The sequence below is a fragment of the Triticum aestivum genome, chromosome 2B (genome assembly GCF_018294505.1).
Source record: "Triticum aestivum cultivar Chinese Spring chromosome 2B, IWGSC CS RefSeq v2.1, whole genome shotgun sequence".
NCBI lineage: Eukaryota > Viridiplantae > Streptophyta > Magnoliopsida > Poales > Poaceae > Triticum > Triticum aestivum.
This window is the reverse complement of record NC_057798.1, coordinates 12,837,205-12,859,853: the sequence shown is the minus strand read 5'-3', so window position 1 is coordinate 12,859,853 and position 22,649 is coordinate 12,837,205. Positions and strand designations below refer to the sequence as shown.

Sequence of the window (22,649 nt, the reverse complement as noted above, 5' to 3'; positions counted from 1 at the left end):
TTGAAATCTCTAGAAAGACAAATATTTAGGAACGGAGGGAGTACATCTTATTGTAAGTTGCACATAAAGTACATGACACATGATGGGAGGTGGTCGGCTAGACGAAGAACGTCTTGCAACAGGCAAACACACTTGCACACTTCTTATTTTGAGGCTTCACTAACACATATTACAGGGATCGGAAGAAACAAGACTAGAGCAGAAGCTGAATGTTGACATGCCCAGCCCGGATATATTGGGGAGGCCGGTACCTGTCCTCCTTGCATTTGACCGACTAACGAGTCATCCCGGGGTTCACATAGGGCGCGGCGGTCTTCCCCATCCTCTCCGCGTTGGCTTCCCATCCGGCGCTCATGTCGAAGCCGCGGTTCTTGAGCTCGCGGTACTCCTGGGAGAGGGCGCAGAGGCCGCAGAAGAAGTGGACGCAGCAGTCGCCGCAGGGCTTCTCCGCGAGCCCGTGCTCCTCGCGCAGCTTGGCGCGGTAGCAGCAGGAGTAGAAGCCGGTGCCTATCCCCGTCGTCATGGCCAGCAGCATGTAGAGCGTCCCGCTCGCACAGCATGCTGGGAAGTGAGTAGGTAGTGGGTTACTTCTCGTTCGGCTATGTACAACGACAGAAAGAAAACTCACACATGGCCCCCTTGTCGACGATCTCGGCGATCCTCCCAAAGGCGACGCACGGGCAGAAGAAGGTCAGGCAGCCTGCAGCATGGTACGTTCTTACCACTAGGTCAAGACTAGTTATCTTACATTATGAGAGATCGATGCTATGATATTTTAACTACTACTTCCTCTGATCCATATTAATTGTCGCTGAGTTGGTACAATTTTAATACAATTTTGTTCTAAATCAACAATAATAAAATTTATACTAACTTAGAGACAATTAATATGGATCGAAGGGTGTACAAGTCTCGTTTAAATTTCAAATTTGAAAAGAAAAAAACCATCATTTTGCTCTATATCTGCTTTTACCGTGGGGTAGCAGCCAGAAATCCGGTTAATTACCCGGCGATAACCAAAGTTACAGCAGAGTAATTAACCAACGGGTGTGTGGTAGAAAAATCACTTTGTGCTGCTCATCACAAGCACCATATGTAGCAGTGTTCCTCTACTTGAACAGGAGGGTGGGAGGGAGGGATGAAGCTACAAGCTTACAGCCGCCGATGTCATGGAAGCAGCCGCAGAGGCCGGTTGACCACGAGGCCATGAGGACGTGCCTTGCCGCCGGCGCTGGGAGAGACTTGCGGTTTGTAGGAGATCGCCGGACTACCAGCAGAAAGGTTAGAGCTCGCCGGAGTAGCTAGTGTGTGTGAGCGGCCGTGTGTCCGGTGGGGCGCGTATTTAAGGACGGCCGGAGCGGGGTCATCCCTGCCTGTTTTTCGCGCGCGCCAGCCACAGATGTCAGTTGTCACGAGCTGACAAGATGGGTTGTGCATGCTGTCGGGTCCTGAGTGCGACGGCCATGGCTTTACCTGAAAGTGACTCCACCACCACCAGCACTAGCAACGAGAGGAGTCACCGTCGAGGTCTCTTTTCTGCTGGAAATACTTGGCCGGTGCGCTGGCTACCTAGCTACTAGCAAGGAACCTTCTTTCAGAGATGCCGACCGGACGTGTCGCTACAGGCTCTCCGTTGACATCAACTGCAACGACTCCGCATTAGTGCCTTGCGTTCGAAAGGTTAAAGTCGCGGCCTTTTTTTATGCCGGGGACGTGGGCAACTATAGCCCGTCCAACCAGTATATTCGACGGTTCAGATTGATCGATACTAGGCGACGAAAGAATGCAGTATTCTTTTTCAATTAATGGGTAAACTAGCAAGGTGGCCCTCGCAAATGTGAAGGCATTGAGTTAAGTGCACAGAACCATCACATTCGTGTCACGATTAGCGAAAAACCATCACTTTACGATTTGTGACATCTCGCACCGAACCGGAATTCTGATGGTGGTGGCTGAGCTCTTAGCTAAGTGGTTAGGGTGCAGTGTTGCCTTTTTTGAAATTCACCTACTGGTCTAGTTTTTTCTTTTTGAAATTTTTACCGTGGCAAAAAATACTGAGCCACTTTTTGAGCATGTTTTGACATGGTTAATCCCGACAGCAGTGACAGCGCGCCATTAATGGTCATTAACGGCTCTGTCCGGTTGGGAGGGGTACACGGTTTTAGGAAAATGTGCCACCTAAGCCCAAATGTTTTGTCTTTCACGTCATGACAATGTCAAGATGTCAAGGGAAAATTTACCGCCTAGGCCAAAATATTATCGGCAAAAAGAACAGTTTCAGCAAAGAGAATATTCTTTTTGGATAGTGAGGCAGTGATTGATGGAGAACCTCAGAGTCCTTGGCCAGGTGGCTGGCCACGTGTGCTTTGAGCATCATTGAGGTCACTGCTTGCTACAGTGTCTTCCAATAGATCATCATATTGTTGCCACAAGAAAAGCAAGTCCACTAGTACAGTATACTCCCTGAGTACATGGCATAACCGTCAATCTAGTGGCCGGCCATGCTACTGGATTTTTTTTAACGAAAAAGGGTTTCCCCCCGCTTTATATTATAAAGCATACCACCAAGCATCCAACATCAAGCATCCAACACCAAGTTACAAGTACAATAAGTCATAGAATCATGCTGGGGGCACAGCAAGACAAGCCCCAAAAAAGAGTACTAGGAGACGCTAATCTGGCTCAGGAGGTGGCGGGGGAGGAGCAAAAGATGCCGCCGAGGCACGAAGACCCGCCATGATGTTGTCGATGACGGCTCGATCGCTCCGCTTACTAAGCGGTCTCCAAAGCTGCAAGAAGCCACACATTTTGTAGATCACATCAGTCACATGGGACGGAATCACTCGTTCGACGACTAATTTATTGCGGGTACACCAAAGAGACCAGGCAAGGGTACCTAGCGCGACCCAAATAGGGGCGCGCCTAGTCCCGGGGAGCCGGAGGACCTCCCCGAACAAGTCCGGGAGGTTGTCATGGCACCATGTGCCCCCAACTACCTCCCGGAAGCAGCTCCATAAGAACTGCGCCGTCGGGCACCGGAAGAAGATGTGGTTGCAATCTTCCGGAACCAGACAAATGGGACATAGACCGTCCCCGGGTCCATTACTCTTACGGACCTCAGTGCCCGAGGGGAGGCGTCCTCTAATCCATTGCCATAAAAATATATGGATCTTTAGGGGGAGTTTGATCTCCCAGAGCACCGTGAGCTCCACTGGACCAGGAGTAGGCACACTCGCCTGGTACAGGGATCTAGTCGAAAATCTACCGCTTGGCTCGAGGTGCCAGGAAAGCGAATCCGGTTCCAGAGAAGGAGGATGAAGGGCAATGCATTCAAGTAATTCATCCCATTGCAAAAGTTCGGTCGCCCCGAAGGTGCGACGGAAGGCAATCGCGCCTAGGTTCTCTAGTGCCGCGGCCACAGAGATCTGTGGGCGAACACAGATAGAGAATAGGGCGTAAAAACGCTCTGCAAAGGGGCGGGGTCCATGTGGATTTTTCTTTAAGCTCGAGCGATTCCGTGGCACATGATTTATGTACTTCTTCTCTTGCATAATTGTTGAATATATACTTTTGGGACCTTAACAGCGAGTCACCAAGAATATCAACAAGAGCCGATACTCAATTATGAAGATGACACGTCATTGATTTGTCAAATGAATTGATTGAACCCGCTTAGAGAGCAAAGCTTATTGCCTGCGACTAGCTAGGCTTTAAGCACACGGTGCTGCCATTGTCTTTGAATGGATTCCTTGATATTTTGGTAGTCTTTTCATGGTGAAAAGAGGCAGTCACGAACAGGTGGCCGGTGGGGACAAGACAACCGTTCCCCCCTTGCCATGTGTTTTTCTTGGTTTTCAACTACAAGGTCTATCATGAGAAGTCTTGGTAAAAAATTTACTGTGTTGAGACATTAACACCTTTACTTAAATAACGGCGAGCAATGTTTTATTTTCGGTCCGAATTTCCGGTAACCATCTTGAAATCTCGTTGTCCTTAAAAAACTTGAATTTAAATGGTATTGCTATCTCTAAATGCTCCCCCTTGGACTTTTCTTAATATGCATAGGTGTCTATTTTTAATAGTCCCGCTTGAACGTTTAATTATTTTGGAATGCACTTGTCTCGTCAAAAGTTCCTCCCAAAAACCAAATAGGAGCAAATAGTGCATTGCGCGTTGCAATTGTTGTCTTGTTAAAACATAAGTGAGGAAACTCATTGGGGGAAAACCCACTAATGAAAAAAAGTACAGCCTCTAGTCTTCTGTATTTGAATTCATCTACTAGAGCAACAATCTTTGATATCACTAAATAGAGCTACTTTGTCAGGGTAATGCCCCCCCCCCCCCCCCCCGGAACCATGAATCCTGTAAGCTAAGTTTTCTCATATCAATGCGGCAGGCACATATTTCAAAATGGGATGCTAGCCGGTAGAGACTTTGTAGATCAACAAGAATATCACATAGTTTAGTTTGCAAGGTCTTTAGTTTCCCGCTCTTCTGGAGCTCATGAGGGTAGAGAATATAGGGAGCAATATGCTAGTGACATTGTTCTTGACATTGAATTTCTATAACGGAAGTGGCAGTTTCATCATAAATAATTGTGGGGGTGTTGACGATATTGAGTCCACACGACTACTTGATGAGGTTAGTTATCCATATGAGCCAATGGATTCATGTGAGGATTCATATAAAGCAACTATGTCTACGTGGTTATTACATTTGGCTACGTTGTTCTGTTTATATTACATACGAGAAATTGTTGTCACACTGTACATAAATATAAATCTAGTATGAGATATAGCACTATGGGGATCAACATTTATGTACTCCATGATAGTTAAATCTTGGTTCTTGTTGTAACAAATCCAGGATCATGAGTACCTGGAGGCATCTGGAGATAGTTTTGACGCCTAGCAAATGCCTTCATTTTGGGACTGCACTATACATGGCTAGTAGTTGACCACAAACACAATGTGAGGCCGAGTGTAATTCCCAAGGTACATTAGTGCTCTCATGACTCTCATATATGGAACTTTGGGTCCCTAAACTTCCTCATTCTCTTTTCGAGGTTTGAATGGGACCTTATCCACATCAAGGGGTCTTACAACCATTGGGGTTTTAAGAGGGTGACATTTTTGCATATTAATTAAATCTTTGAAGAACCATGTCTATATATGCATATTGGTGAACTAGAACTCCTTCTGGAAGGTCCTCAAGATGTAGCCTAAGCAGAGCATCTTTTTACCTCAATTCTTTCATCTCAAGCTCCATCATAAGGTAAGAACTAAATTCTTCTATGCCATTTGTATTGCTGGTTGTATTGAGATAATCAACACACTTTTTTTTAGAAAACGAGGATATCCCCAGGCCTCTGCATCACTGTGATGCATACAACTGTATATTTATTAGAATCCAAGTAAGAAGTTCCAGTAGTGAAGTACAAAATTGCCAAACAAATACAAATAAAGCCAGAACCAGCAGAAATAGGGATATATGCTTAGACACATAGCCAACTACTGGATCGTCATCCAAACTGGTTGTACATATCCCGTGCTACCGTCTCCCTAACCATATATCATAAGCTCATGTACTTCTGCATTGTGTAGTAACGACCACGTATGGATCCATTGTGTACTAGAAAATGCAATCTAAAACATAGGAGCTCTTATTTATTGGTACGCGATGAAACTTTATGATACACTTTTGGAAAAAGAATATAAGGCAACGACACATTATATAACACTGTAACAAACCAAGCTTTGTCCAAAAGCAAAATGGTAGCACAAATCTCAAAGCAGCGGTGGACGATGGATGAGTGCATGATATATCCCTTGCACGGTAGAAAAAAATACTTATGATACACATTGGACAGAAATAAGAAACAAATTGATAATACTATATAAAATCTGAGACAATTGGGCTTGTTTCAACATATATAGATGATATAAAATCCATTAGGAGATTCCTTAATAAATACCCAAGACTCTTTTCATGATAGCATGTCTTATTGAAAGTTGAACATAGACTTGACACACGGTGACACATGGTGGGAGGTGGTCAGGTGGCTGGTTGGTCGGAGAACGGCTTGCAACGGGTAAGCACACCAGCACATATATGGATGAAAAAACAAGAATGAACAAGTAGCTCGATGTTGAGTTCCCCCGCCCGGATATATAGAGGAGGTTAACTGTTTGTAGTGCATTCATTCGACTAACGAGTCATCCCCTGGTTCATTTGGGGCGCGACGGTCCTCCCCATCTTCTCCATGTTGGCGTGCCACCCTGCATGCATGTCGAAGCCACGACTCTTAAGCTCACGGTACTCCTGGCAGAGGGCGCAGTACCCACAGAAGGTGTGGACGCAGCAGTCGGCGCACGGCTTCTCCTCCAGACCATGCTCCGCCCGCAGCCTGGCACGGTAGCAGCAGTGGTAGAATATGGAGCCTATCGCCGTCGTCCCCAAGGCCTGCAGCACGTACATTGTCCCACTCGCACAACACGCTGAGAAGAGAAGCAATGGGTTCATTCATTCATTGATCCGGACACCCGACCAAATTATCACTCAACAATTACCAGAAACACAAGTTGTTGTATTTTTCTCATGGGGAGCAAGAAGGAACTCACATATGGCTCCCTTGTCGACAATCTCGGCGATCCTCCCAAAGACAACGCATGGACAGAAGAAGGTCAGGCAGCCTGAACATGCACATGACGCACAGATTGTTAGAAGAAGCCCACTTGTCTCAGATTTTATATAGTTTTATCAGGGTTTTTTTCTTGTTTCTATTTTTATAATAATGTATCATAGGTGTTTTTCAACCGTGCAAGGGATATCCCATGCAGTGGTCCACCGTCCACCACTGCTTTGAGATTTGTGCGATAGTTTTGGGCTTTTACAAAATTTAGTTTGTTTCAGAGTGTTATATAATGTTTCAACGTGTTATTATCTTGTTCAAAAGTATATTGTAAATTTTCATCATGTACCAACAAATAAGAGTGCATATTTTAGACTGCATTCACTAGCACACACGGTACTCAGTGAAACACTAGAATACATGTTAAAACAAGAAAAGTAACATGATTTAACACTCTGAAACCAGGCAAAATTTTGCAAACCCAAAGATTATAGCATGAATCTCAAAGCACACGGTGGGTGGTAGATTCTTGCATCAGATGTACCACGCATGGTAGAACTGCTTTTCTCAGAATGTATCATACTATTCAACTCATATATCAGGTACCAGCGCTGCTCCAGATGAACAGGAGAGATCAAGTTAAGCTTACAGCCGCTGACATCGTCGAAGCAGCCGCAGAGGCCGGAGGACCAGGAGGCCTTGTTCCGGTGGCCGGCCATGAGGACGTCCGGGCAGTAGCCTCGCCGCAGGCGCTGCGGTCACAGGTGTAGCACTACCAGAAAGATGCTCGCCGGACTTGTGTGCCCTTTGAGCTACCGTGTGCGCCGTATTTAAGAACGGCCGGGGGTGAGCTCGCCGGCCCGTTTCCACAAACGTCGGCTGTCACGGGCTAGCGTTCTCCGGTCCGACGTCCAGCCGTGGCATTACCTGAGGATTCTGCTGATGCGACTCCACGCACTATGTAGTGCGGAGTCGCCGTCGATGTCGAAAACTATTCGGCCAGTGCGCTAGCTTTGCTGGTAGCTAGGGTGAACCATCGACGTGTGACCAGGTGACACCAACGGTTAGTGCGAGGGGTCACTTCAGAAAAGAGGTACTTCACGATAGGGACGATGGGAAAATGTAGTCCGTCCAACCAGCAGATCCGATGGACCAGATTGATCGGTACTAGGTGGCCAAAGAAGTAAGACTACTTTTTCCTTTCAAGGGTGAATTTGGTAGGCAACAAAATCCACAATCAACTGAGAATCTGATTGCCTATAGACGCACAAAGATCCAACGTGACGGAGCCACACGTCCACTGCACGTCCTAGCTACTACTTTCTCTGTCCCAAAATAAATGTCTCAACTTTGCACTAGAAGTTGAAACAAAAAAAAGTAGTACTAGTTAGCTAGCGCACTAACCAATCGAATATATACCTCCTGCCAAAAAAGAAAACCACATATTTCCAAGCCGGGCATGTTCACCTGAGGTATGACACTTGGTTTTCGTCGGTTTCCGTTCATGAGCGGACGCGGATCCAGTAGGGTGTAGGGTGGGGCGAGCCACACTATAAGAATCACGACATTGATTCATTAGTGAATTTTCGGTATCAGAAAAGGAAAGAAACACTTGATGCCGAGAAGGCTAGACTAGTTGGCATGGCACACTCAGGGATAATCTAGTCAGCTATAGTCGACCGGTGGCCAGGGGCGACGGCGGCTGTGCGACCCTCCATCATACAACAACTAGGCACTTGCACATGTACGAGATAAAAATCAACTACTCCGTCCGTCCGGAAATACTGGTCATCAAAATGGTTAAAAGGGGATGTGTCTAGACCACAAGTATTTTCGGACGGAGGGAATAGTAATCAGGTGTGTTTCAGGTGCTAGCTCCTCGCCCTTTTTCTCTTCCACCCTTAGAATTTTGAATATATTTTTCATGCCACAAATTTATGACACTGATTCAGTAGAGAATTTTATACCGGTCCACTGGCATCGCCCTACCAACCGTCGCCGAGATCCTCTGTTCTCCCGCTCACCGTTTTTCAATTGCACTGGCGGCAGGAGGTAAGGGGAACCGGATGTGCATGTACGCAAGATAAGAGAGATTATCATGAAGCATGATGGCTTGTCCCAATTATCTACGAAGGATGATGTGTGTGGTTTCTGGAATGTCCATGTAGACCCGTAAAATTGCGCTAGAAAAGCATCTGATTGGGATGCTCTGTTATGTTTCATTTAGAACAATGTTTCCCTCACTTCTTCCCGTCAGTGAAACCCAAACAATTTCGTATGTTCGGAATCCATGTTCATGTATATATGATTTGCAATTTCAGGGTTGACTTTGTTGGCGGCTTGACTTTGTCTGCTGTTACCTACTAGATGATGCATGCTCCAAAAAGAATATCACTGCTCGTAAAAAGTGAATGGTGATATTGATTTATCTACACCACACACGCATGACTCTAAGTCGCGGCTATATTCGCGAGCACATGCGCTATATGAATACATGGGTGGTGTAATGTAGCATGGCTATCCAAAGGGAGCACGAGAGCTCCCCTTATAAGGTGGTGCGAACCTTTGTTCACGGGCGGAGTGAGACTAAACTCTACACAAACCTCCACTCTCATTCTCTGAAATTCATGTGTGCCAAATTCAGTTATGCTAAGACCGAAAGGGCCCATTAATTCCAGCATCACTTCTTAGTCTCATGCATACTCTGATTGGCATAAAGTCGTGGCTAAAACTGAGGTGAGGTTTGTGCAAGGATCTAATTTACCGAAAAAGGCTTTCGCCCCGCTTTATATTATAAAGGTTTGTGCATGGATCTAATTCCACCATCACTTATTGGTCTCATCGATACTCTGCTCGGCAGAATGTCGTGGCTGAAACTGACGTGAGGTTTTGCATGGAGCTACTTGTTGGACATAACTAGGTGTTGCGCTAACCAAGGTGTTATGCATCCAGTGTAGCTAGGCGCTTGTTTAAATAGTGACAAAATGAGATATACTTGTGTGTTATACTCTGACATATTACATTCTATTATTTATTTTATTTTTGCAGTTGACATTCTATTAATGTTGGAACTATTGTGTTACTATTATCAATATACATGTCAGAGCTATTATGTTGCTACTCGCAGAATATTATATTCTCTTAATACTAGCATCAAACAGTCTCTGCCTTAGTACCCGAACTGAATCCGACGAAACATTAACTTCTGCGATTTTTTGTCCAAACAAAGCGTGTAATATACTGTTGGAAAGCTGTGCACAAGGCGATCACTTCTCATGTTAATAGTTTTTGCAGAGTCCTCGCGGGTTAAGAGCGGTTTTAGAAATGTGTTTTTCGTATTCAAAAACAAGAACTGTATTTTTCTACCTCATTTTCTAATGGTTTATGGGAATGGCGCAAATGAGATGTCCTTGGAAAGCTACTTCAAATCGGCTCCTTTTTCAAGTTGAATTTGTTTCCAACATTCCATACGGTTTAAGTTCAAATAATATACCGTTGAAAAGACATGGAAATGTGAACTTTATTTTATAAATATGTATTCTACATCATCTATGGTCAACCTTATAGTTAGCAAGTACAATAGTTTGATACAAATATATACTATTTTATTGAGACATGACCCACTCCACTCTCTCAGATGGTCCCTAGGACCACATGCTGCAGCCGACTGTCGATCTGTAGCCCACTTCTCTTCCCTCTCCTCCAGCTAAGCAAAAATATAATATTTAGTGCCTTATAGTCCGCCTATGTCACATTCTTATACTTGCTCCAATGGTATCTTCAATGTGGATCACTTGACGGAACAGAGACAAAACAAATATGCTTCTCAAAAATGCACAAAAATCTAAGCACCAATTTTGTTAATTTATGTAGGGAGCTCTTCGATTATCTCTTGTCCAGAAAAATTTGCAAGAGCCTACGACAGTTGGTCATAACCGAAACTCCAAAGTTTCAGAATTTAAATGTATTTTCATGCTATTTGTTTTAATTGTACTTTCATCGTGGGTACCCGAGTATAGAACAACCCCATTCATTACATATTTTTTGTGGTGTTGTTTCCCCGTAAAATATATAATTGTCATGGTATTGACACTGTTATGTGTGAACTGTTGTCTTTTCGCGAGGGAATATTTTCATTAGATAGTGGGGCGCTGTAGTGATCGGTGGAGAACCTCAAATGTTTGGAACGTTTCGCCACGTGTGCTTTCAGGATCATTGAGGTCGTTGCCAGCTACAGTATCTTCCAAAAGATCATCATACTGTCGTCAGAAGAAAGGCAGGTCCACTAGTACTACTCCCTCGGTTCCAAAATGTGGTGATTCCTCTATCCCGTGTTTCAACTTTGATTATAAATTTAACCAACGAGACCGACTGCGGCGGGAGCAAAAGTTATACCAGTGAATCCGTATTCAAAAGAACTTTTTAATTATATAATTTTTTCTCCCACCGCAGTCGGTCTCGTTGGTTAAATTTATGATCAAAGTTAGATCTCGGAAAGCGTGGGCACACTATTGAGAAACAGTATAACGCAGCTACCTACGAGCCTCCACATTGGTTTGAGCCTCTCAGCCGTCGGATCGCTCTAACGGACGACGTTGATCCTTCCCAGGTCTTTTCAGGTGCTGCACGCACGTCTCGCGGGCCGCTGCTCCGATCTGTAATCGGGCCGTCAAACGCCCAGGCCCATGAACTGGCCGTTCGCACGCAACAGGACCAGGCCGGTTATCTCAACGAACTGCTCCTCCGCATGCGATGAGCCGCCGCCGTCCTCCATCTCGTCGGCAAGATCTTCTGCCGTGCTGCGCATCTGCCTCCGCGTCGGTGCCTTCCACTGGCCATGTCCTCTTCCTCCTCGGGCTCCTTTACCGTTTTCTCTCCTGTCATTCGATCCTTTTTCGCACGAGACCTCACGCGCGAACCCTAGCAGAAGCTCCTCCTCTATGTACAACTACAACCGCATCGACAGGATGCAGTGTCATTCCCCCTGTCGCTGGAAAGCGAGGGCTCGGGAGGAGGAGACTGGTGGAGGCGGGAAGGCTGGCGATGACTAGTATGAAAGAATTGGTGCGATCGACTGGTCATGGTCATGGCCACGTCGACGGCTGTCGAGCGGTTGGCCCTTCTGCTGTCCGGGCTCTCTTGTAGTGCAGTCCTGGAGTCGATCCAAAGCGACGGATGGCATCAAGTAAGCATTCTCCGCGCCACAGCCACACCAGTTGTCATTCTGACAAGGATGGTCTCCAGGGGTGGCGGAATACTTGTCGGCAGCAAGCCATGGCTGAACTGCTCATCTTTGTCATGGGTTTCCTCCAGTTTGCACAGCTTCATGAATTTTGTGGAGTCCAAGAACCAGCCTGGTTCAAGTTGTGATATAATCCCTCCCAATTCCCAGAGCTTGCTCTGCAAGATATACCGTATACCTATGCAAACTTACTAGCCAGTAACATGATCGGTAGTAGATTCTTGACTTCTTGAGTTATACTAGTTTTATTGCTGCATTTCCAGTGTCCGACGCATTTCAGTGTCCTTACATTTCAGAAGCATAATTCTAAATTTGGTGTTGGTGATGAAGAATGTAGACATCCAATCTCATCAACGAAAATCAATTAAGTTTTTCTTTTCAAATACACTGCTTAAGAGTGCGGGTTCCCAATTGCTACGCCCATGTTGACATTGGCATGCTCCAGTACAAAATTCACAAAAGCTTGATCGCCTGATTGTACAGAACTCACGATTTTGGACAGTGTGATGCGCAGATTTTTCTAATTACCTTGATGCGAAAGTAGTTAATGATCTGTGTGCTGATTGTCCTGAAACCGGAACAGTTTCCTCGCCTCAGCTCCGGTGAGTTACATTGTATTTTGCCATAGGAAATGCTTTACCCATATTTTCATTTTATTCATAGGTGTCGGCGTGTCGCCAAACAGTAACATAAGCCGTCCGAAATATCGCCGGGTACTCTAAGCCAAGTGTAACACTTGGTGTATTGTTCGTCGAGGTTAAATTGGGCTTCGCTGTGTATTTTTGTACTCAGCTAAATTTATTTTTCATGTAGTGTTAGCTTCTCCTCTGCTTTGCTTATTCTCTCCCATCTGTGATGTGCTTCCCGCTGCCTCAACTTCCATCACCACCGCCTGTCAGCCCTACAATTGCTGAATGCCCGTAGGCAGGAAAACCTGGGCATTTGATATTTTTGTCCTTATCATGTTAACCTAAATACCATATTTTCTACTCCCTCCGTTCCAAAATAGATGACCCAACTTTATACTAGCTATGATTAAGGAACCACATAGTTTTATCGACTTCATTGTCCAACCAACCATCCAACTTATATACTTCACATGTTGTGGTTTAGGTATCATGTACCCGGAGTGTCATTTTTTTGTATGTTTAATTGTCCCACGCTTCTGTTCAAGTTCTTTAACTAATGTTATTTTCTCATTTAAATACAAATTGCCCATGCTTCTGTTTAATTATTTTTTAACTAATGTTATTTTTTTATTTAAATGGACGGGCGCAGCAACGCGCGCCTTTCTGTTCTAGTATTTTGTAATGGAGGGAGTACCGTATACTCTCGGATTACATGGCTCATGGCATAACCGTCAGCCATCCCTCTGACATGGTTGGCCATCCAGCTGGATTTTTCTTTAAGCTGGAGAGATTCCGTGGCACATGATTTCTGTACTTCTCCCCTTGCATATATTTTTCAATACATTTGAACAATAAATCACAGGAAGATCAAGAATCAATACTCAACTATGAAGAAGTTTTTTTCCTTACGAAATGCTCAACCATGAAGATAGTAAAGCCATTATCATTTGTCCAAGTGATTGATTGAGCCCACTTAGGGAACAAAGCTGATTGCCTGCATCTAGCTGTAGGCTTTAAGCGCAAGAGAATATGATGTTGTTCCTATTTGCTTAACGAATGGTGAGTAAGCCGGTGCTCGTCCATCTCATGATGGTGCTGCTGTTGTCGTTGAGTGGATTTCGTGACATTTCGGCAGTCTTTTCATGGTGAAAAGAGGCGCTCGCTAGATGGTGGTGGTCGGAGGGGAAGAACAAGATGGCCATTCCCACCCTGCCATTTGTTTTTTCTGGTTTTCTAGTAGGAGATCTACCAACACAACTCTTGATAGTAATTAACAAAATTACAATGCTGACTTATTAACACCTTTACTTAATGAGCAGTGAGTAAGGTTTGTTTCTTTGGTCGGAATTTCTGGTAAGTTAACGGAAATCTTGTTGAACCACGAGAAACTATACCAGAAATATTGCTGAACCTTAAGAAACTATACCGGAATTTGAATCTAATTGTGTTCAGATAGTATCAAATAATACTTGTATGACTAACTTAGCACAGCCCAGCCCTTGCCCTCGTGGAAGGGCTCGTCACACTTAGAGAAAATGAATTAGCTAGCGGTTCGGAGGGTTTCAAGTCGCACCCTTGTGTTAGGGTTTAAACTCGCGCGCGCGGGGGGGGGGGGGGGGGGGGGGGGGGTATCCATATTAAATCTTGGAAGAGCCCTCGATCTCTATATTTGCATACTAGTGAACTAAAACTCTTTCCGGGAAGTTCTCAAGTTGTACCCTAAGCAGAGCTTGTTTGTATCACTAGTAGAAAAATGACCTATAGTCCCGGTTCGTAAGGGCCATTAGTCCCGGTTTTTGAACCGGGACTAAAGTGCCGGTACTAATGCCCTAAACCTTTAGTACCGGTTCTTGCATAAACCGGGACAGATGGGCCTCCACGTGGCCGGTGCGGCGAGCCCAGGCAGGAGGCCCTTTGGTCCCGGTTGGTGGCACCAACCGAGACCAATAGGCATCCACACGTCAGCGTTTCAGGTGCTGGGGTTTTTTTAAAGGCGGGGGGGGGGGGGGGGGGGGGGGGAGGGGGGGTTAGGGGGTTTTGGGGGGTTAATTTAGGTGACACTTTAGTCCCGGTTCTTGCATAAACCGAGACAGATGGGCCTCCACGTGGCCGGTGCGGCGAGTCCAGGCAGGAGGCCCTTTGGTCCTGGTTGGTGGCACCAACTGGGACCAATAGGCATCCACGCGTCAGCGTTTCAGGTGCTGGGGGTTTTGTTTTTTTTTGAAAGGCGGGGGGGGGGGGGGGGGGGGGTTAGGGGGTTTTGGGGGGTTAATTTAGGTGTTTCATATATTGTGTTAGCTAGCTAATTAATAGAGAGAAGTGTCCTCTCTTATCTCCATGCTTGGTCGACGCTACGTACTATACGTATAGAGAGGACTAGACACGCTAGCTAGTGAGCAAATGAAGGAAACAGAAGATCGTCATGAACATATGCATATAGAGAGAAGTGATATCGACCACCTCTCCTTCTCTGAGAGATTGATCGAACAACAAGTTCTCATATATCTATCCGACGCTACATACTGGCTACATATATACAATATAATTATCTCTTACAATAGAATCTCCTAATTCCAAATGAACTCAGGGTCCACATGGTATTCTCCGTCTTTAGCGATCACGTGGTCAAGAAAGAATGCCGCCAATTCCTCTTGAATTCCTCGCATACGATCTGGTGGTAGGAGTTGATCCCGCATCCGAAATATCTAATTTGAAGAAGGGGGTCAATACATATATATGAATAAATGAAACTGAACACAAATGATGGTAATAAAATAAAATTGTGAATATTATTATTTACGCACTTCATATTGTTTGCCAGAGTATCCCCGCTCAAAGGTCATGTGGCGGATGGACTCGCAAATGTAGTATCCACAGTAATCATTCCCTTGTTCCTGCCACAACCACTTTACAAGAAATAGAGGTCAATCAAACTAATAATTAGCAAGCATGCTAAATGGTATTGATGAAACTAGCGCTTGAATCACTAGGAGATGCGTGGAACATGGTACTATAGTACTTACTTTCGGGTGTCTAAATTGCAGCTTCTTCGGCAGTCCTGGAGTTTTTGATGTGATTTTTTTTGCAAACCCTGCCAGCAGACAAAGAAAACAATTACTTGATATCAGGAAATGAACAAAGTTGCCGATATGGTGCGATAATGATCGATTTAACTTACATCTCTAGCATTTCACTCAGTCCGCATACTCAAGCTTAATCTCTAGGAGAATATAGTGGAACCTGCGCACGCATGCATAACTCGTCAATTACATTACTATAACCTCGACTAATAAGGGAAACCGAATATGCACAAGACAGTAACACTCACTTGAATTCGTAAGGGAAGAGTATTATAGCTTTGTTTTGATTTAATACAAACGATTATAGCAGCTTGGCCTCGGTCTCTCTGGCCTGTGATTTAACCATATATGCATCTATGAGATTTGTGTTAATGAACCCAATATCACCGACTTGTCGTTTCTTCAATTCGGCGATCTTCAATCTGCATAATATAGTGAGGATAATTAAAAATACATGCAATGAAAGAGCTGACCTATATATAGAGACTTAATGACAGAAGTAATACTGTACTTACAGGCAGTAGCAAGTGATCATTAATTTATCGAGGGCCTTTAGATTGAAAAACGCAAAGAACTCCTCAAATGGAACATTCAACAGTTCAAGTCCAACGAGGTCATGCTCCTCTCTGACCATCAGCGTCAAAATATTGCTCCCTTCAGACTCTCTGCAGGTTTTCATGTACCAATCATGGAATCTGAACATCATCGTTGGTAGAGAACTTTCATCTTTGACGAGAGGCTTCCCGTACACGTATTTGTGTTCGTCCACCTCCAACAAATCATAATGTACTTCGTCGGGCAGGTAATCTTCAGGATTGTTATAACCGGGCACCATCCCGCCCAGAACATTAGCGACGATATCGCTAGACACCTGGAGCGGGGGGAATGATTGGTTCGCTTGTTCGCCGAGCTGGGCAACTTTTTTCCCAGCTCGTCGTTGACCACTGATAGTACTTCCCGACCGTGACGCTTCCACAAATGACTTTGTAAGAATGCGCTCATAGTTGCCTTTCGCCGGAGACTTTGGCGGTTTTTGCAGGGTAGCCAGAGTACGCTTCACTTTTACCGGATCTATCTTCTCCTCCGGAGGTGGATGTTTCTTTGCTTTCACCCCTTCAAATAAGTTATCCACTTAGGCTTGCATGATCCGCGGGTTTTCCTCCACGGTCCTCTCGTATGGTAACTTCTCTGGAGTCTTGAGAGAAGGACCGTATTTGTATTGCCTCCCGGCTCTGGCTGTGCTGCTAGACGCTGGAGCAGACGGAGCTGTTGCGGCTGTCTTTCCTTTCTTACGAGGCGGAGGTGAAGGACTACGAAACGCCGGAGCAGCCGGAGCGGCGGCGGGTCTCTTGATCCGCCTTGTTGACGAGGCGGAGAAGGAGGAGGCGGGCTGCTCAGGCGGAGGAGGAGGCGGAGAAGGAGGAGGCGGGCGGAGAACGAGGCGGAGTGCCGCCACGCGCCAGAGAAGGAGGCTGAGTGCCCTGATCACTTGCTGGAGGAGGAGGCGGAGGAGGAGGCTGAGTGCCCTGATCACTCACCGGAGGAGGAGGCGGATTGCCCTGACTCGCCGGAGGAGGAGGAGGAGGCGGAGGCGTCCAGTTCGGAAGGTTGATGAGCTCCTTTCGCCATAGGCATGGAGTCTTCAGAGAAGAACCCAGCTGAATCTCCCCTTCACCCATAGGGTGGTCAAGCTGAAGGTCCTCAAATCCGTCCGTTATTTGATCCACCATCACCCTAGCATATCCTTCTGGAATCGGCTGGCCGTGGTAGGTTGAGTCAGGTTTATTAGGTATAACAGAGCCAACAGCCGCCTTGACTTTCATTGTCATCCATCGCGCCATAAGGTGGCAATGTTGAGACTCCGTGATAGCATCCACGGGGTAGTGATAACCCACAAGTATAGGGGATCGCAACAGTTTTCGAGGGTAGAGTATTCAACCCAAATTTATTGATTCGACACAAGGGGAGCCAAAGAATATTCTCAAGTATTAGCAGCTGAGTTGTCAATTCAACCACACCTGGAAACTTAGTATCTGCAGCAAAGTGTTTAGTAGGAAAGTAATATGATAGTGGTGGTAACGGTAACAAAAGTAAAGACAACAAAAGTAATGTTTTTGGTATTTTGTAGTGATTGTAAGAGTAGCAACGGAAAAGTAAATAAGCGAGAACTAGTATATGGAAAACTCGTAGGCACCGGATCAGTGATGGATAATTATGTCGGATGTGGTTTGTCATGTAACAGTCATAACATAGGGTGACACAGAACTAGCTCCAATTCATCAATGTAATGTAGGCATGTATTCCGAATATAGTCAGACGTGCTTATGGAAAAGAACTTGCATGACATCTTTTGTCCTACCCTCTCGTGGCAGCGGGGTCCTATTGGAAACTAAGGGATATTAAGACCTCCTTTTAATAGAGAACTGGAACAAAGCATTAGCACATAGTGAATACATGAACTCCTCAAACTACGGTCATCATCGGGAGTGGTCCCGATTATTGTCACTTCGGGGTTGCCGGATCATAACACATAGTAGGTGACTATAGACTTCCAAGATAGGATCAAGAACACACATATATTCATGAAAATATTATAGGTTCAGATCTAAAATCATGGCACTCGGGCCCTAGTGACAAGCATTAAGCATAGCAAAGTCATAGCAACATCAATCTCAGAACATAGTGGATACTAGGGATCAAACCCTAACAAAACTGATTCAATTACAGGATAAATCTCTTCCAACCCATCACCGTCCAGCAAGCCTACGATGGAATTACTCACGCACGGCGGTGAGCATCATGAAATTGGTGATGGAGGATGGTTGATGATGACGACGGCGATGAATCCCCCTCTCCGGAGCCCCGAACGGACTCCAGATCAGCCCTCCCGAGAGAGATTAGGGCTTGGCGGCGGCTCCGTATCGTAAAACGCGATGATTTCTTCTCTCTGGTTTTTTTCTCCCCGAAAGCCAATATATGGAGTTGGAGTTGGCGTTGGAGGGCCACCAGGGGGCCCACGAGGTAGGGGGCGCGCCCCCCACCCTCATGAACAGGGTGTGGGAGCCCTGGTCTTCATCTTTGGCGAGGATTTTTTATTGTTTTTCTAAGATGTTTCATGGAGTTTCAGGTCATTCCGAGAACTTTTATTTTCTGCACATAAAACAACACCATGGCAATTCTGCTGAAAACAGCGTCAGTCCGGGTTAGTTCCATCCAAATCATACAAGTTAGAGTCCAAAACAAGGGCAAAAGTGTTTGGAAAAGTAGATACGACGGAGACGTATCAACTCCACCAAGCTTAAACCCTTGCTTGTCCTAAAGCAATTCAGTTGACAAACTGAAAGAGAAAAATAAAAACTTTTACAAACTCTATTTGCTCTTGTTGTTGTAACATGAAAAGCCAGCATTCAAGTTTCAGCAAGTATTATGAACTAACCATACTAACAATAACACAAAGTTCTCACAATTACTCGTATCAGTAACATAATCAGCTAGCGAGCCATAATAATAAAACTCGGATGACAATACTTTCTCAAAATAATCATAACATGATATAACAAAATGGTATCTTGCTAGCCCTTTCTGAGACCGCAAAACATAAATGCAGAGCACCTTTAAAGGTCAAGGACTGACTAAACATTGTAATTCATGGTGAAAGAGATCCAGTCAAGTCATACCCAATATAAACCAATAATAATAAATGCAAACGACAGTGTGCTCTCCAGCGGGTGCTTTTTAATAAGAAGGATGATGACTCAACATAAAAGTAAATAGATAGGCCCTTCGCATAGGGAAGTAGGGATTTGTAGAGGTGCCAGAGCTCGATTTTAAAACAGAGATTGAATAACATTTTGAGCGGCATACTTCTGCTGTCGACGCAACAACTATGAGATGACGATATCTTCCATGCTAAACAAATTATAGGCGGTTCCCAAACAGAATGGTAAAGTTTATACTCCCCCTCCTCCACAAGCATCAATCCATGGCTTGCTCGAAATAATGAGTGCCTCCAACATTCAACGGGTCCCAGGGGGAGTTTTGTTTGCAATTATTTTGATTTAGTTTGCATAAAGCACGGGACTGGGCATCCCGGAGACCAGCCATTTTCTCGTGAATGAGGAGCGGAGTCCACTCCTCTTGAGAATAACCGCCTAACATGGAAGATAAGGGCAGCCCTAGTTGAAACATGAGCTGCTCGAGCATACAAAACAGAATTTCATTTGAAGGTTTGGAGTTTGGCACATACAAATTTGCTTGGAACGGTAGGTAAATACCGCATATAGGTAGGTATAGTGGACTCATATGGAACAACTTTGGGGTTTAAGGAGTTTGGATGCACAAGCAGTATTCCCGCTTAGTACAGGTGAAGGCTAGCAAAAGACTAGGAAGCGACCAACTGAGAGAGCGACAACAGTCGTAAACATGCATTAAAATTAATTTACATCGAATACAAGCATGAGTAGGATATAATCTACCATGAACATAAATATCATGAAGGCTATGTTGATTTGATTCAACTACATGCGTGAACATGTGCCAAGTCTAGTCACTCAATTCGTTTAAAGGAAGATACCATCCCATCATACCACATCATAATCATTCTAATAGCATGTTGGCACACAAGGTAAACCATTATAACTCATAGCTAATCAAGCATGGCACAAGCAACTATAATCTCTAAATGTCATTGCAAATATGTTTACTTCATAATAGCTGACTCAGGAACGATGAATCATCATATTTACAAAAACAAGAGAGGTCGAGTTCATATCAGCTTTTCTCATCCCAATAAGTCCATCATATATCATCATTATTGCCTTTCACTTGCACGACCGAACGATGTGTATAAAAATAAGAGTGCGCGTGCATGGGACTAAGCTGGAATCTGCAAGCATTCGACTCAAGAGAGAAGACAAGTAATATGGTCTCTAAAAATAATTAATCATGCATATATGAGCCACTAAGCATTTTCAATATGGTCTCCTCGACCCCCAAAGAAAAGAAAAGAAAATAAAACTATTTACACGGGAAAGCTCCCAACAAGCAAAAGAAGAACGGGAAATATTTTTGGGTTTTTCCTTTTAATCCTACAGCAAAGAAATAAACTACTACTATTTTTTTTGTTTTTCTTAAGGTTTATTAAACACACAAGAAGAAAGCAAGAAAAGGAAAATAAACTAGCATGGATAATACAGTGAAAGAGTATGAACACCGACATCTAGCAATGAGTGTGTGTGAACATGAATGTAATGTCGGTGAGAAATGCGTACTCCCCCAAGCTTAGGCTTTTGGCCTAAGTTGGTCTATTGCCAGGGATAGCCTGGCGGATACCCGTAGGTGAAGCTGGGGTCATATTGCGATGTAGCGGCTATCGCCTCCTGAGCTGCAGCGTGGCGTCAAGCAGCCTCCGCTCTCCTCTCGTACTCATCTGCCTCCTCTCTGGTAATAATATATCTTCCTTTTGTCTGAGAATCAAAGAAGGCAGGAGCAGGAAGAGTAATATGGACTACATGCCATTTGTTAAAGATTAGTCGATACTGGAGAGGTGGTTCAGTCCTCTCAACAAACTGGTGGGAAGCCATAGAATCAAAATCTAAATAGGTAGGGAGTAACTCAATATCACCCTCACGAATGTCTATCTCAAGAAAATTAGCTAAGCAGGTTGCATAAATTCCTCCAAAGAATCTCTGTTATATCTGTTATGATGCAACCTACGAGCTACGATGGCTCCCATATGATAAGATTGGTCTCCTAACACAACACTTCTGAGAATGCTGAGATCAGGGGTAAACATGTGACATGCTTCATCCTTAGCATTAATGCATCTACCTATAAAGAGAGCAAAATAATGTATAGCAGGAAAGTGAACTCTCCCTAAGGTGGCTTGTGTTATATCTCTAGATTCCCCCACAGTTATTCTAGCAAGAAAGTCTCTATATTCAGATTTAGGGGGATCCCTGACACTACCCCGTGATGGAAGTTTGCAAGCAGAAGTGAAATCCTCTAAGTCCATGGTATAAGATTTGTCATAAAGGTCAAACATGACTGAAGGAGAATTACGCGAAGATGAAAACTCAAACCTCCTCACAAATGAACTTGTGAGATCATGATACTGGGGGCATTTGTCAGCTTCAAAGTCCTCAAGACCGGCATTACACAAATATGCGCTAAATTCTTCTTTGATTCCCACTTGATTCATAAAATTTTCCGAAGGCCATTCACAAGGCCTCACAGGAGCGTCTCTTGGTGGTTCCTCGTCAGCATCATGTATTGCAAGACTGGGACCTTGCTTCCTTGAAGGGCCACCTTGGAACATCCTCCTAAACATATTGTTTCCTCTGAAAAATTTCTGAAATTTTTAGTAACTTCAAATAAAAGTGAACCAACTTCAATAAAATTGATAGCAACAACTCCCACAAGTGCCGAGAGTCTATATCAAGCACTAGAACTACTTGGAACCATATGAATTTGACATGCAAGCTCAAGAACATGGTCACCTATGCAGCATAAATTTGCAATGAATAAAGCACTAGAACAAAAACTAATTGGACCAATGGAGGAGTCACATACCAAGGAACAATCTCCCCAAGCAGTTTTGTGAGAGGTGCTTTGAGCAAGGAGATCGAAAATCACAGTAACGGGGGCTGGAACTCGTGCTTGAGTTGGTTTTTCGTATTTGTGTGAGACAGAGGAAGAAGATGGATGCAGGGATAAGTGGAGGAGAGCCACCGTGGGCCCACGAGGTAGGGGGCACGCTGAGGGGGGTAGGGCGCGCCCTCCACCCTCATGGCCAGGTGGCAGCTCCCCCCGCGGTAATTTTTGCATAGTAAATCCTCAAATATTCCCGAAAAAATCATATTAAATTGGCATGGCATTCTGAGGACTTTTATTTTCGGGATATTTTTATATTGCACGAATAAGTCAGGAGACTGACAGAAAAATTACTATTTCACTTTATTTCTACTAAATAACAGAAAATATAAAGAGGGTACAGAAGGTTGTGCTTCTAGTTTCATCCATCTCATGCTCATCAAAAAGAATCCACTAACAAGGTTGATCAAGTCTTG

The 22,649-nt window shown here is 44.6% G+C and overlaps 2 protein-coding genes across 2 annotated transcripts; both read right to left on the bottom strand.

Moving 5' to 3' along the window:
• LOC123039950 (cell number regulator 2) lies at positions 1 to 1,299 on the bottom strand. Its single transcript, XM_044462926.1, has 3 exons — positions 1,157 to 1,299; positions 629 to 700; positions 1 to 561 (listed from the first exon to the last, which is right to left on the bottom strand). Exons 1-3 carry the CDS (start codon positions 1,206 to 1,208, stop codon positions 275 to 277), a joined length of 411 nt encoding a protein of 136 aa, XP_044318861.1. The 5' UTR covers positions 1,209 to 1,299; the 3' UTR covers positions 1 to 274.
• Positions 1,300 to 5,868: 4,569 nt separating this feature from the next.
• LOC123039949 (cell number regulator 2) lies at positions 5,869 to 7,421 on the bottom strand. Its single transcript, XM_044462925.1, has 3 exons — positions 7,281 to 7,421; positions 6,621 to 6,692; positions 5,869 to 6,497 (listed from the first exon to the last, which is right to left on the bottom strand). Exons 1-3 carry the CDS (start codon positions 7,348 to 7,350, stop codon positions 6,208 to 6,210), a joined length of 432 nt encoding a protein of 143 aa, XP_044318860.1. The 5' UTR covers positions 7,351 to 7,421; the 3' UTR covers positions 5,869 to 6,207.
• Between the last annotated feature and the right edge of the window lie 15,228 nt (positions 7,422 to 22,649).